This window comes from Telopea speciosissima, chromosome 6, assembly GCF_018873765.1.
Source record: "Telopea speciosissima isolate NSW1024214 ecotype Mountain lineage chromosome 6, Tspe_v1, whole genome shotgun sequence".
NCBI lineage: Eukaryota > Viridiplantae > Streptophyta > Magnoliopsida > Proteales > Proteaceae > Telopea > Telopea speciosissima.
The window spans coordinates 56,752,286-56,768,718 of NC_057921.1; the positions used below are offsets into that span (position 1 = coordinate 56,752,286).

General features: G+C 39.0%; 1 protein-coding gene across 3 annotated transcripts; it reads left to right on the forward strand.

The window, feature by feature from the left end:
• The first annotated feature begins 7,407 nt into the window (after positions 1–7,407).
• Positions 7,408–14,934, forward strand: LOC122664656 (cationic amino acid transporter 9, chloroplastic-like). Of its 3 annotated transcripts, none has more exons than XM_043860576.1 (9): positions 7,408–7,701; positions 8,569–8,981; positions 9,722–9,898; positions 10,030–10,254; positions 10,348–10,524; positions 10,624–10,857; positions 12,269–12,358; positions 12,483–12,572; positions 14,716–14,934. In XM_043860576.1, exons 1-9 carry the CDS (start codon positions 7,449–7,451, stop codon positions 14,755–14,757), a joined length of 1,701 nt encoding a protein of 566 aa, XP_043716511.1. In that variant the 5' UTR covers positions 7,408–7,448; the 3' UTR covers positions 14,758–14,934. The 3 variants fall into 3 exon arrangements, with proteins under 3 accessions (XP_043716511.1, XP_043716512.1, XP_043716510.1); XM_043860577.1 differs by lacking the exon at positions 14,716–14,934 and adding an exon at positions 13,184–13,354; XM_043860575.1 differs by lacking the exon at positions 14,716–14,934 and having other exon boundaries at positions 12,483–12,854.
• The last annotated feature ends 1,499 nt before the right edge of the window (positions 14,935–16,433 follow it).

Genomic DNA, 16,433 nt, shown 5'->3' on the forward strand with positions numbered 1-16,433 from the left:
TATTGATGTGTGGGGTCCTAGTAGAAAAGTTTCACTTTTGGGTCATCGGTGGTATGTCACATTTATTGATTGTTTTTCTAGATTTACTTGGGTCTACCTCATGTACACAAAGAGTGAGGTCTTTTCATGTTTTCAACATTTTCACCAGATGGTTAAAACCCAGTTCAGTGCCACTCTTCGCATTTTGCGGAGTGACAATGGGACAGAGTACATGGACGGTTAGTTCCAAAATTACCTTGCTACCCATGGGATCCTCCACCAGACCAGCTGTGTTGACACTCCAGCCCAAAATGGTGTGGCTGAGAGGAAAAATCACCACCTCTTGGAGGTCGCTAGAGCACTTATGTTTGCTCGCAATGTACCTCCCTTTTATTGGGGGGATGCTGTCCTTACTGCAACCTATTTAATTAATAGGCTGCCTAGTCGGGTTCTTCAATCCCGACCCCCCATTGAGCTCCTACTTGGCTCTTCATCCTTTGTTGTCCCCCCTAGGGTGTTTGGATGCGTCTGTTATGCCAGGGATACACGGTCCCTTGGTAAACTTGAACCACGTAGTCTCCGTTGCATTTTCTTAGGTTACTCTGCTACTTAGAAGGGGTACAAATGTTATTACCCTCCATCCCGTAGGACCTTCGTCAGCATAGATGTCGTCTTTCATGAGAATGCATCCTATTATGTGTCCCCTCCTCTTCAGGGGAAGAGTGTTAGTGAAGATGTGCTGACTATAGACTCTCCACCTCCACTTCAGTCTGTTTACAATGAGCCTGATCGGCCTGCTCCTAGTTCTTTCTCCCCTAGTCCTCCCTTTGAGTCAGGGGGAGAGGTCCCTATACAGGGGGAGACCATCCCTATTCAGGGGGAGCAATCTACCCTAGTCCAGACTCCTGTCCAGAGAACTACCCCTGTCCAGAGAACTATTAGTGAATTTCAGAGGATGATTGATGACAGTGGTGTACAGACCTATGCAAGGAAACATAAGCATGTTCAATCAACTGTTGCTCCAGTACCCATCCAATTGCCGAACCTGGATCCAGAACCTACCTCTCCACCTGGTAATGTTCCTTCTCCTGATTTACCTATTGCTCTTCGCAAAGGTGTCAGGGCTTGCACTCAACATCCCATATCCCTTGTTGTATCTTATGACTCCCTTTCTCCATCCTTTTATGATTTTGTTTCTTCTCTTTCTTCTGTTTGTATTCCTAACCATTGGTAGGAAGCTCTATCAGATGGAAAGTGGAAGGCAGCAATGATGGAAGAAATGGAGGCCTTGAAGAAAAATAACACGTGGGAGCTTGTGGTTCTTCCACCTGGGAAGAGAACAGTTGGATGTAAGTGGGTGTTTGTAGTGAAACAGAAGATGGATGGCACCGTGGATAGGTATAAGGCACGACTAGTGGACAAGGGGTTTACTCAGACATACGGCATTGATTATCAGGAAACCTTTGCACTTGTTGCAAAGCTGAATACTGTTCGTGTGTTGTTATCTTTTGCAGTCAACCTTGGATGGGATTTACAACAGCTGGATGTAAAAAATGCTTTCCTGAATGGGGAATTGGATGAGGAGGTGTACATGGATATTCCACCAGGTTTTTCTTGTGAAAAAAACCAAGGTAAAATGTGCAAATTGAAGCGTGCACTATATGGGCTGAAGCAATCACCTCGAGCATGGTTTGGCCGGTTCCACAAGGCGATGATTTCTGTGGGCTATAAGCAGAGTAATGCTGATCACACACTCTTTCTAAAGCGGGTTGGTGAAAAACTCACTGTTCTTATAGTCTACGTGGATGATATAGTGGTTACTGGCAATGATAGTGATGAGATCAGATGGTTGAAAACCTTCCTTGGACAAGAATTTGAGATTAAAGATCTAGGGAAACTACGATACTTTCTCGGGATTGAGGTTGCCAGATCTTCTAAGGGCATCTTTCTCTCCCAAAGAAAGTATATCCTAGACTTATTGGCTGAAACCGGGTTGTTAGGCTGTCACCCTTCAGATACTCCTATGGATCCTACTGTTCGTCTCAAAGAAAAAGAGGGTGAGCCTGTTGATAAAGGCCGGTATCAAAGGCTTGTAGGGAAGCTGATTTATCTCTCACATACTCGTCCTGACATTGCTGTCGCTATGAGTACTGTGAGTTAGTTTATGCATGATCCCTACTCTTCTCATATGGGGGCTGTTCTTCGTATTCTGCACTATCTGAAGTCAGCTCCTGGAAAAGGAATTCTTCTGTTTGCACATGGTCACCTACGGATTGAGGCATACACTGATGCCGATTGGGCTGGTTCTGCGAATCGTAAGTCTATCTCTGGGTATTGCTCCTTTGTAGGTGGAAATCTTGTCACTTGGCGTAGCAAAAAGCAAGATGTAGTTGCTCGTTCTAGTGCTGAAGCTGAGTTTCGAGCTATGGCACAAGGTATTTGTGAGTTACTCTGGCTTAAAGGTTTGCTACAAGATCTTGGTGTTCCTATTCGTCTTCCTATGATGTTGTACTGTGACAACAATGCTGCAATCAGTATAGCACACAACCCAGTACAGCATGATCGTACCAAGCATGTTGAGGTGGATAGGCATTTCATCAAAGAGAAGTTGGAAGATGGGCTGATTTGTATTCCCTTTGTGACATCTGCTGATCAACTTGCTGATATCTTCACCAAGGGATTATTTGGAAAATTGTTTCATCCTAATCTAGTCAAGTTGGTCATGATCGACATATTTACTCCAACTTGAGGGGGAGTGTTGAAATAGGCTACTTATCACTTACCCGATTGGGGTAAGCAGTCCTAATTCTATTAGGACTGTCCCCTACCCGATTGGGGAAGTACTCCTAGTCATATTAGGATTTTCCCTCTTTATTCCCTCTTTTATTTTTCTCTTTTTTTATTGTTTTTCTCCCTCAGCCGAGTCCTAGTTTGGTATTCCTAGTTGTACTAGGAATCCCTAATAGGATTAGGACTGAGGTAGATTCCTATTTGTACTTGGATTCTTTATTATTTAGCTTAATATAAATACAGGGCATGTGTGATCGATTATGATCACTCAAGCATTATATTTCGTGGCTTCTAACAGACTATCAGTTTTTCGCATTGTTGTTCGCAATAATTAAGGCAAAATAATTGTGGTCTGTGCAAATTGGAATAGCCTCCTGTCCATTGGCTGAAATGATTGCAGCTAGAAAAAGCCATAATACTAGCTTGCACTTCAATCAGGTCTCAAAATGCTCTATTCTTGATTATTTCCGCTTTAGAAACTTGAACCAACTGAAAAAAAGATTTCATAATTAATTAATTAATTTTTATTATTTTTTTGGGGTGGCTCTTATAGTCTTTCATGCGTACAGCAATATGAAACAGATCACTTTTCATTTCTATGGGATATCCAGAAATTGGATAAACAGGAGATGGAAATTCCCTTGCCTCTTTTGACTATTCTTATCTTCTGCTGCCTTAAGTATCGGGACTAATGGTGATTATGAATTGTTTGGCTCTGTAATTTCTTGTATTTATAGATCGAAAAGTTCAGTTAATTGTAGCAATACATTAATCAGTGGGAATAATATTTGTGTGCAGGCTGTCAGTGGCATTTTTTTGCAGGATCTGGGGTGGATTTATTTGAGTTGCACCATATTTACTGCAGTGACCTACAATTGCATCTTGCAGGTCATATTGTTTCAAATTTCATTCTGCTTCTTTCTGTTTTTACTGTTCAGGTCTAATGTGGACTTTCCCAGGTTTTCTTGCCTAATGGTTCCTGTTTTTTCAGGTATTTTCATATTCTACAACATTTTCTTTTTGTTTGCTTAGGTTTGCTTCTGAATTCTATGCATCTTGCTCATATCAACATATAACCATAGTCGGATTGGATAAAATTTGATGGAAGGAAACAAAGATAAGTAACCATGTGGTGTTCTTTTTTCTCCAGCTACTCCATGAAGCATGGCTAATATTTTTTGTTCTAATCATCATCTCAGTCGCATCTACGCATTTTATGACATTACCATGCTTATCTGGAAATTTCAGATCAGATAACAGTTTTCATGAGCCAGCTGCAGAAGAAGCTCTAATTACCAAGCATTCTTGGGATAGATTTAATTCAGCTTGTTTGGAGTTTTTTCTTATACCTAACAATGTCTCTTTCCTTCTGTTGCTCAATTTAAGAGGCTGGTGCAGTCAGGATGTTGTATTGTAAAGGATTGTATCTGTTGGCAGGTTATACTTGGAATTGAACAGCTGTGATGGTATGTAAATGTCTTCATAATGGACTGTGTATGTGGCAATATCTTTTGAAAGATAATCCCAAGTATATCTAGCAACAGATTCCAACCATCTTATTATCTTAGAAATGTAAAACCTAACACGATGCAGAGAAGAATGGAAATCGCAAATACAATCACACAATGCGCACAAAGATTTATGTGGTTCGGCAGGATTGCCTACGTCCACGGTGAGATGAGATATGTTTCACTATCAATGGAGAATAGGGTTACAGTCGCAAGATTTTCAATACAGAGAAAGAACTCTAGCTACAGATTTATAGCGAAACCCTATACAGGAAATTTACCGAAATACCCATATAGTGAAACAATTGGCCCCTGGAGGCTCCACACAATAGTCCATCATCAGAAGTCAAGACACCAAAACCTCAACAAGCAAACCCTATCCTATTACTTAATTCTCACTCATAAATTCCTCGTCTCCTCCTTTCCCCCCCCCCCTTCCAATTTTTGCCCTTCTATGTTTGTGAATTAATGTTGAGGTCTCACTTCTCATCTTCTTTTAGATCTTCTCTTTTTATCCGATAGAGTTGACCCTGCCAGACTTGGTTGGAATGTTTGAATTGACTGGAACAAGTATAATTTTTCTCATGCATTAACATTTAAACATATAACCTCAATATTAGCTATCTCACGGGCAATCAAACAACTTAAATCTTTTATAGAATTCATGAAAACTTTTTAACATCTAAAAGGAGTAAATGGGGCAAAGGGCCACAGCCAAACTGCTTAATTATTCCAGACAAGGCCACTACAAAACCTCTTTTGCATCATCCTTAACAATTGCTGGTCCACGTTAAGAACCAATAACTGCTTCTAATGCTTTCTCAAAAGCTCAACTTTCAACAGTTTCAGCTGTGGATGAACATGGAATTCCTTCTGTTGCTAAACAGAGACATTTTTAGTTTTGGTTTTCTATTTCTGAACACCTTACTGTGAGCATATCAAGTTCCTAGACCAAGGATGGCTATTTCTGCTAGTAATTTGTGATTCTCACGCCTTGCCAAGTTAAGAAAAATTCTGTGTCACATCCAACCATGAAGTACAAAGCAAGTTTGGATATAGAAAATATCTTCCCCTCCCAAGTCCCTGAAGATCTTATTGTTTAATTTTTCTCTCTTCAACACTTCCCTCCATTTCCACAATGTGAAACTCTTATAAGTTACTCTTGATTCCAGATTCCAAGTCCCCTTCCATGTCTCTATTAGATAATCTCCTTTCAGATACCAAAGTGGTTTAGCTTTGGTTGCTTTGCTGTATTTATTTTCCTTTACTGTATCTCCTTTCTCTTTGGTAATGAATTCTTTATTCACCAAAACAAAAAATCTCCTTCTAGTTCTAACTCAGCCCCCTCACCCCCACGTCACGTAGCCATTAAGCAGAAATTTTTCTCTCCCTTCAATAGTTAATTGTAAAGTAAAGCTACCAAATTGCCAATGGTTCTATTGATAGTTATCATAATGAGCTTTCAACCTTTTTTGATGTTGGAAATCCTTTTCCCTTTTACTTTTCCTTCACTTTTAAATCTGTACCATTTTTAGTGTAGCAGACCATTGACAAGTCCACTACAAAACCTCTTTTACATCAGACTCATCAACCATTGCTGTTTCAAAGTTAAGATCCAAGAACTACTTGTATTATTCCTTTCTCAGAAGCTCAACTTCCAGTAGTTTCAGTAGTGAGTTGTGACCAAACTTGGATTTTCTTCCCACACCACCCTTGCTAGTGTTGTTCTTATTACTGCTTTCAGAATTGATCTGGTGGATGACAATATTGCTTTAACTTGTGGCAGCTTATTCAAGTTTGGTTTTCTATTTCGGAACACCACCTTACTGTAAGCATATATATATCAAGTTCATGAGAAAAAAACATTTTCTGTCACATTCAACCATGAAGTAAAAGGCAAGTTTGGATGCAAATCTTATCTCCACCTACCACTTCCCCATAAGGTCCTGTAGTTTGATTTCTCTCTCTCTTCCACTTTTCTATCAAGGCCCCCTAACCGGATTTGGATCCTCTACGGCCTAGAGTTGAGCAGCCATCGTGTTGCGCTCAACTCACATGCCACCACGTGGATTTCATGTTAATCCAATGGTTGGTAGAGGAGCTCAATTCAAAATTATTACTCAAAATAAAAAAATGCCAGACCGTCATCTATCGATCATTAGATCGGTATTAAATCCACGTGGCAGCCTGTGAGTTGAGCACAACACAATGGCCACTCAACTTCAGGCCACAGAGGATCCAAATACCTCCCTCATCCCCCACCTCACAATGAGCTAACTTCTAATTTTCTTTGGAAATATTTTTCCTTTTCTTGCCTTTTCTTGGATAAAAAAATAAAAATCCCCTCCGGCGCCTTCATCTCTACCAGTAAGGTGCAATGAGGGGCTTCGTTGGATGACATGTGACATCTTAAAATCCAATGGTTGACATTTATTTGTCCTATGCATTCAAGATTCAAGACCCCATATCATTGCGGGTAGGAGAAGAACCCCCTCGATTTGAGACCTATACGGGCCGATCCGATCCAAATCGATGTCAATCGATACCGATACCAATTATTAAAACCCTGCTTGGGAGGGAAGAGTGGTGGTAGGAACATGTCCAATCAAGACACCCATCATCAAACCTTGACCCAAAGGACCCACTGAAGATCGAGGTCCTTCAGCAGCAGATCCACCATCATGGAAGACCCTTGTATCTCGGCTTCCTTTGTTTTCTAGATTCCAAATCATCGCTTCGAATCCATGTTCTAATACCCATCTTGAGAACCGTTAGATCAGACCCACAGGACCCACTGAAGGTCGAGGTCCTTCAGCAGCAGATCCATCATCATGGAAGACCCTTGTATCTCGGCTTCCTTTATTTTCTAGATTCCAAATCATCGCTTCGAATCCATGTTCTAATACCCATCTTGATAACCGTTAGATCAGCATCATTCTTTTGGCTAGTATCTTTCTCTAGCCGTCGATACGGGATCAACTGAACTTGGTCGTAATTGCGTCAGAAGTCACAAAAGCAAACATGCTCACTGGTGTTCTATTATTTTTTGTTGTTTGACCAAAAAAATCATTTTTTGTTGTTTTATATATTATTATTAAGGATTAAGTTGGAATCTGCGTGGCAGTTCGTTTCCGATCATCTCTCTCTATCTTGGTCGTTTTGTCGATAATAATGGCAGAGCAGAAGAGATACTCTGGTTCATCTTCGTCTTCTGCGTCTTCTTGGTTCGCTCACTTTCGGTCTTCAGCTATTAGATCCAAGCCTCTCGTTAGTTCTTCCTTGGACACTACTGTCCATACAAGTTCCGGTGAAGTTCTCGTTCGCCGTCTCGGCCTATTCGATCTTATTCTTTTAGGTATCGGTGCATCAATTGGTGCTGGCATCTTTGTCGTCACCGGAACTGTTGCTCGCGATGCTGGACCTGGTACAGTCATCTCTTTTCCTTAATTACATAGTTTGGAGTACTGGAATTCGCCCTGGTTTTATTTGTTTTCTTCGATTTGGAATTGGCTCCTTGTTAAATTTTAATTTAGTGTTATCGTTTCTGTATCAATATTCATCTGAATCTCTTTCTGGAAGGTGGTTCAGTTCGATTTAGACTGGAAATTACAAATTTTTTTTTGGGTGTGAATTCTGTACTTGGAACAATATTTTGTAAACAGATAACTTTGAAGTTCTGCACCTACTTATTTTTTTGGAATTATGTTCTTTGTTAGTTTGGATCCTCTCATCTTATTTGTTGGGAAGACGACTTATCTCTGATATGTTTTTTATTGTTTTGTGCCATGTTTGGTTTCAAATTGTTGTTTAGTTTCCAATAAGATAGGCACCTTTTCTGCCTTCTCTTTTCCTCTGTTTTTCTTTCTTTTTCATTTTGATTTGTTTATTAAAAACTAAAACGTAGTTGTTTAATTTGTGGATATTTTACATAATAATGTGGGTTGTTGATTTAAGGTGAATACAATTCTTCGATATTTCTCTTTTTATTATTTTTGCATCTCAGAAATATTGGAAAGGTAAGTCACAAGTCACCACCTATGATGGATGCTAATTTATGTCATTCCAGTGAGGTAAAGGAAGGAAATCTGAAATGTTCATTCTGGAATGCGATGGGGCGTTAGAAACATAGAATCCATCAAGCATTGGAATCTTCTTTTTTGTTTGTTTTTTTTTAAGAAGAATGAGATGCAATACAGCTCTGTAGTTAACTTCCTCAAAGCATGATATTTGGCATGTATTTAGCTGATCGTTCACCTGTTTCTGTTATCTGCCCTTGTCTGCTCTGATGCAGCTGTCACAGTTAGTTTCATTCTGGCTGGAGCATCTTGTGTGCTTAATGCACTCTGTTATGCCGAACTGGCGTCCCGTTTTCCTGCTGTTGTTGGGGGAGCATACTTGTATTCATACACAGCATTCAATGAGCTTACAGCATTTCTCGTGTTTGGACAACTGATGCTTGACTACCATATTGGGGCAGCTAGCATAGCACGAAGCTTGGCAAATTATTTTGTGAACATACTGGAGCTCTTTCCCTTATTCAAGAATCACATTCCAAGTTGGATTGGCCATGGTGGCAAAGAGTTCTTTGGAGGAACTTTATCGATTAACATATTAGCTCCAATTCTCTTAGCAGTCTTGACAATAATTCTCTGCCTTGGTGTTCGGGAATCATCTGCTTTGAACTCAATTATGACTACAACAAAGGTGGTTCTTTTATCCTAAAACTTTACTTCCATTGATGGGCTTTTTTGTCAGTGTACCTGTCTTGTGAAATATGGTTTGGAAAAAGAGAGAGGTACCTGTTTTATTAAACATTGGGATTATCTGTGCTTCTGCTGTAGAGTTGGGATCCACCAGTTGTCTCACACTGGAAACCCACACCCCCCCCCCCCCCAAAAAAAAAAAAGAAAAAGAAAGAAAGAGGAATACACTCTCCATGTCCACCATGTACCACAAAAGCACTAGTATTTATTAGGCATTGTTATGCTATTTCTATACCATATGTCATGACCCCATCGGTAAACTGTTATGCATATGCATCCTCATACTTCTGGGTTGAAATTGCCAATAACGAACATTTTTGACAAGTTATCGTTTACACAAGGTTTGCTCTTTGTGGTTCTCTCTCTATCTCTCTCACACACACACACACACCCACCCACACCCACCCACACCCATACACACCCACACACACTGACACACACACCTGCTAACCCACTTTGTGGCCCATATTGGTTATTAGTCTTCTATTTTATTGATATTAGGAACTGTGTTTCAATACTCTTCCTATTTTTCTCATATTCTTGGACCTGTGTCATGCTCATAAACTGCATCATTGACCTTTGTATGATCTCCAAAATTTCCTTTCAAAATAAGATAATGATGAATTTTTAATAAGAAGTTTTCTGTCCTGAGAAACTGATACCTTTGAAATTTTGATGCAGATAATTATTGTTCTTCTGGTCATTGTAGTTGGTTCTTTTAAGGTTGATGTATCAAATTGGTCTCCTTTTGCTCCAAATGGGTTTAAAGCAGTAATGACTGGAGCAACAGTAGTATTTTTTGCATATGTTGGATTTGATGCAGTAGCTAATTCAGCTGAAGAATCTAAAAAACCACAGGTATGTCAACATCCTTCCTTACTAGGCGTCCCACCTTAGTGCATGTTTACTTTGTTCTCCTAGTTGTAGAGCTATTTGATTCTTTTTAACTCCTTTTATCTGTTTTTTTCTGACCTCTTGTGAACCTTCAGAGAGATTTACCAATAGGAATTCTTGGAAGTCTTCTTGCTTGTGCAATATTATATGTTGCTGTCTGCTTAGTGATCACTGGAATGGTACCCTACAAGTTTCTTGGTGAAGATGCTCCATTATCTGAAGCTTTTGCATCCAAGGGCTTGAAATGGGTTACTATTTTGATAAGCATAGGTGCTGTTGCTGGGCTTACTACAACCCTTCTAGTTGGCTTGTATGTTCAGGTGAATCACTTCCGAATTTAATGTGATTGCCTTGTGTTAATGGCATAGTATGTGATTCTGTGTATTTAATGATTGCATGTTTCTCTTAAGCAGTCTCGGTTATATTTTGGGCTTGGAAGGGATGGTCTACTGCCTTCAATATTTGCCAAAGTACATCCTACGCGTCACACTCCTATTCACTCTCAGGTGTGGGTTGGAGTGGTTGCTGGCATCTTGGGAGGGCTATTTAATGTGCATGTACTATCACACATCCTTTCGGTTGGCTCGTTGGTATGGAGTTTGAACCTTTCTCTTTGACGTACTGAGATATTTGTTTTATAAGTTTTAAAATTGTTTCACATGCCTGACATGATATCACTTTTTCTGCAGACAGGCTACTCTGTTGTTTCAGCATGTGTTGTAAGCCTTCGTTGGAAGGATAAAGCATCAAGTTTAGTTTCTTCAAGGTGGATTTCAAATTGGCAGGAAGGTGTCATGTGCCTTGTCGCAGTTGCCTGCAGTGGGTTTGTTGCAGGACTTTGCTACCGTTTTGATGCTCTTATCTGGTTGCTGGTACCTATAATAACGGGAATACTTGGTGCAGTTGCTCTTTATTATCGTCAAGTGAGTACCATTTCCAAATTATATTTATTATTTATTTTCTTAATGTAGTTCATCAATGATATTCACTTCAATTTTTTCGTGAACTTGTGCAGTTGTGCATTTTTACATACCAACTAATGAATATTTGGGAAGTTATTTAATGGAGCAAAATCCCCCTCCAACAGAAGGAAAAAGAAATTGAGTGGGCCAAACTGTAACCAAATAATTGATTGGAAATATTAGTTCTAGGGGGTAAAAAAAGAAGGAAGGGGCAAGAAGATGGTGATCTATGATAGCTGCATGGTACAATACAGCGGGACTTTCGATGTTCTGATGGGAACTAATGGCCTTTTCTTCTGGACCAGGTGGGAGAGAATAAGTTAATGATATTGGTGGCTAGCTGGTCATATACCCTTGAATTTTCTCTATAAGAATTAACTGATTTTTTCTAAAGAGAAAAATGGGGGGGGAGGGGGGGGGGGAACTATGAACGTATTTGATACAAAAAACAGGTAGGCCAAAGGTCATCAATTAAGAAAGGCTGTAACATGATTGATAATAGCCGAAATAAAAGAAAACCCTATTTACACCCCTCCACTTATTCTAAAGAAAGAAAAGTTCCCACCCAGAAAAAATTAGCTCTCCTAATGAGAAGGAACCTCCATTGACCATCAGAGTTGGAAGTCAGCCTCCTAATGACCAAGACTGAAATCCAACCATGGGAGGATGAGACTCCAGAGCCATTGATAATTGCCTTTAGTTCAGCAGTAATGAAGTTGGAAATATCAATCAACCCAACACTCACTCACACAGAAAAAGGTGCATTATGCTACCTTTATGATTCTCCAAAGCCAATCATTCCTCTCATTTTTGGGTGGAATCTTTATCAAATACCATGTTTATCAGTATACTCAGACCATGGAAGGTCTTTTGCTGCTATCCATTTTATTTCTATTCAACTGAAGCATTGGGAATTGGACTTGCTCGAAATCTCACTTGGCTCTTCCTAATCCTGGTTGATAAACTAATTCCTTCCAGGCCCTTCACCTTCTATGTATGCCATCATTTTTTATATTTTTCATGTCCATGTTCACAGAATGGCTTTGAATAAGTAACTTGAATATTTGGTGGAATGCTGCATTTTTTTCTCTACTGGGTATTCTCTTTTGGGACTGTAGTTTCCAGGAAACAAGAGGTTCTCTTGCTAATCTGGTTATTGTTTCTGTATCTGTAGATTGAAAAAACAAGGTAGAATTAAGCCTTTCTTCTAGTTGTGGCAATAAGGCAGCATAGAACCAGGACCTTACCAAATAATATTTGCATGTATGGTGTAACCTGTTCATGTTGTATATGAATGGATCAGGAAGAAATAGTGTTTAAATAATCCCCTTCTTTCTTTTCACTAACATGCATCTTTCTGTTCTACTTTCAGGCCTATATGGAAGCTTCAGGGTTTTCTTGTCCAGGAGTTCCCATCGTTCCAGTTGCTTGCATATTCTTCAACATCTTCTTGTTTGCTCAGGTTTGCTTTCAATACATATGGACATGATGAAACATTGTTTGACAACTAATTCTGGATGAAATTGAGGCTAAAACGAAAAGGGAAATAATTCAAAGATTTATAACCATTTGTGTTCTTTCTGCAGCTACACTATGAAGCATGGATAAGATTTGTCATCCTCAGCATTGTCTCAGTTGGTATCTATGCATTTTATGGGCAATATCATGCGGATCCGGTAAGTTCAAAAGAAAAAATAATTTATCATCGGGCACCAACAGAAGAAGGTTAATAACCAACAAATTTTTTGGATGGTTACTTTTCTACTTGATTGGGCTTATGCTGTATTTCTGTATTATTAGTTTTACCGGCAAGCCCTGCATTGTATTTTTCAGTGCACAGTCATAAAGGTTGTATATCATAAAGAAGCAAATAGGGGCGCAAAATTCAAAATGATTGTCTGTAGAGCTCTCATGTATCGATTTTTGAGTAACAAAATGTAAACATAAAAATTGTCTGATGGAAAATCTTCCCAACTTCTTTGGGGGGATAGTCAACTTTCCACAATGGAGGACCTTAAAAGATATCCAGAAGTTTCTCTCCTTCTACAGTGCCCAGCCGATCATCTATTTTTATACGGTTATATCTGGTTAAAGTGACTGTATAAATACCGCACCAGCTCTCCTTCAAATCTGCACAGAGCATTGATTAATAACTTGGCAACCACTTCTCTGTGGGTGATGATAAAGATTTTGTGCTGCCCGCATGAAGAAAAGGACTTTGCTGGGGCCCTGTAACTTCTGCTTTCCATACCTGAAACCACTCTCTTCTTTTCTTGTCTGGCTGCAGGAAGCTGACCCTTTGTGACTTGGTTTAAATGGCTGACTAGCTGGGGAGAAAAAATTTGTGGCCGTGTTTGAGTTCTTTGCAGGCATAAGAATGTGAAGCTGCAATTTTTAGCTTACGCATGGCTTGTTGATTGTCTCCAGGAATCATGTCCCTCACCCCTTCCCCTCCTTTTTATAGGAGGGAAGATGTAATTTGACCAGTTATTATGTATTCATATAATTGGTTGTCCTTCCAAATGAAGCCACTTCATTTTGAATTTCCATAGCATTTGATGCGTACGATGTGTAGGAACATTGCACACGACTTGAAACACTTGAAGTAGTGCCCCTTACTTGGAATGCAATCTTTACATTGAAATGAAAAGCGCTCGCTCCAGGTGCAAAAACATTATCATCGTTAGCTAAAAATTGCAGCTTATACTCCTTGAGCATGACTAGGGGATATGGTAAATAAAAGAGGTGCTATGCTCCTCTCTAGGAAAATATGGATTTGGTACTGATTCACCTCCCAAACAGTTAAGCATATCTTCAAAGGGTAATGACAGATTCCTGTCAAGAATGTTGCGCAACTTCAACCTCTTCGAAAATTTACGAAAGAAACTGAAACTGATTCACCTGGGGCTTCGTAAATCCATTCAGAATTGACTACTATGGTTGTGAACACTGATAGCAGTATCTTACAGCGAGAGAACTTAGATAGCAATTTTACAACAAAGTCACAGATGTCTTCGTCATACATTAAAACTCGAGAATGTATCTGTAAATTGCTTTTTCCATAATGTATAAAATTGAGAGCAAACATACAACTAAAATCAAATTTAAACTCACTAATCCTTTCGTTAAGTGTTTCCTTTCATTAGCGGTCATTCACACCTTCCATCTAAATTCCATTTCAGATCAGTGATGGTAAACTGTGACAATGGAATACTCACACATTAGGCACCAGAGGGGTTACACATATACAAGTGGGAACTACCAGTGCACAGAACAAGAAGCAGGCAAGATGGATCCCAAGCAACTGCACGGATTGGTTCTTTCTGCACCAGCAGGATAGCCACAAGTTCAAGGTGGCAGATGCCGAATCGTTATCCACTGCTGTCCGCTGCCCGGACAGCAAAGTGCTGTCCCCTCACATGGGTGCGAAATGACGATTTAACCACCCTGCCCAAACACACTGCCCGAGAATGGTTAAATCGTCATTTCGTGCCCATGTGAGGGGACAGCACTCTGCTGTCTGGGCAGCGGACAGCAGAGGATAAAAATTTGCAGATGCCCATATCCATAGAATGGTTGGGCATGCTATCGCTGCGGGTGAAGAGATACTGGCTGTCATTGTTCCATAACAATAGGAACTGTTAACTTTGGGTTTCTGAAAATAGTATATCTTCTTAGCATTTCACTCAAAATCAACACTAATATTTTATGACTTTTAAATTCTTACTTATTGCTTGTATAATTTATTTCTTCCCGACTAGTAAGACTTCATTCTATACGATTTAATTTTATGTCTAATTAGAACATCCTATTTTACAGAGAAGGAACAAGGACAGGAAGAAAATGGAAGAATTGTTGTGATCCAATCACAGCCCCAAACCCCCAAAGATAGAAGTACAAGAAAAAGAGAACGAAAGAAAGAAAGCAGGCAAAAACAGAGTGGAAAATGGAACACAGACTAGAAAGAAGCACAATAAGTACCCATTGTATTTTTCCAAGGCAATTACTTCAAAAAAGATGAAAATCATAGTTTTCAAACCCACTTGCTTTGAACCTATTTTCCCATTACTGAAGAATCCAAATCAATGTTCAAGGTTTCGCTGAAATTTCGTGAAATATTTCAAGTTCACAAAATGTCAAAACGAAACTCCATGCGATGTGTGAAAAGTGCAAGATTTTGACGATGATATATATGGTATTGGTATTGTTTCGACCGAAATGATACAAACATTTGATTTAAAATGTATAGTTTCGAACATTTCATTGGTTTCGACTCTTAAGGCTTCTGGAAACTATGGCCTTTTTTTTTTTTTGGTGGTTTTTAGCCAAATCACTCTCATACAAGCGTGGAAAAATTGTTGGGCAGTAATGGAACGTATCAAAAGCGACGATTTGTGGCATTTGTTGAAGTTTTGTGTAGAATTCAAAATTGAAGTTATATAACTTTTCTCTGAAAATGAATTGTTGCAAAAAATAGGGTAAATACTATCAACCTAGGGTCCAAAATCAAATTACAATATTGAGTGTATTTTTTTTTTCACAATCTAAGGGTTCCACTATCAACCTAGGACCTAAAATAGGGTTACCTAGAAATTTTGGACCTAATTTGGCTATTTGGACCTTGAAACCATCCACTGAAACCCTCCAGGTTTCAACCAAAATTTCACGATTTTGCAAATTATTTCGATTTCAAACCTGGTCAAAATCAGGCTCGAAACCACAACCTGATAACCTTGATCCAAATAAAGCCAGATTCCAGAAACATCTTTACTGGATCTAGATATATCTTTCAATTCAATTATATATTTACTACATATGGACACAACCCAAGTTCCAGCATGCCCATATTAATTCTGATCTTACTTGGTTTTGGCCTATCTCAATCAAAAAACAAGTGAGGAGCTTTCTAAGCACACCTTAATAACTTAATAATATACTTAAATTTAACAGACTAATAATATAGAGCTTATTATTATTATTATTCTATTATTTATTTATTTATTTATTGGCATTTGTGCAGCTTGTCTATTGATAAATGAAAATGGATTTTAATGAGCACTGGGAAATGCTCACCAGAATTGCCTTGTATAAAATCATCACTCAAATGTAGTCTTGACATATCAAGTTGCAAAGGCTCATCCACCTCCTAGGAATTTTAAGAAATGAACCCCAAGACCTCAAGTAAGTAGAATTCTCCAAAAAGAACAAAATAATACTTATATTATATGAATAATGGAACTAAAAGAGAAAAAAATAAATACCTTGAAAACAGCTGCACTGCAAGGACCATGAACAGAAGATAGGTGCATAAATTCAGCAAATATCTTCCATGAACAGAAGATAGCTATGTTTTTCTTCTCAACAACAAACCAAACCAGAAACAAAATTTACACAATAAAAACGACCTAATGCTTGAAGAGGGGAAAGAGTAGTAGTAATGTCTTGCGAAGTGAACACAAGAATTAATTTGAACACAGGACTTTCCATATTCCTACATTTTAATACATGAGGCACATTCACACGGGATTAGGATCTTC

Bases quoted from the DNA above. Each gene is read 5' to 3' on its own strand.
- LOC122664656 (XM_043860575.1), top strand. From the start codon at position 7,449: ATGGCAGAGCAGAAGAGATACTCTGGTTCATCTTCGTCTTCTGCGTCT. The intron at 7,702-8,568 runs GTACAGTCATCT...GCTCTGATGCAG, and splicing joins TGCTCGCGATGCTGGACCTG to CTGTCACAGTTAGTTTCATT. The intron at 10,255-10,347 runs GTGAATCACTTC...TCTCTTAAGCAG, and splicing joins TAGTTGGCTTGTATGTTCAG to TCTCGGTTATATTTTGGGCT.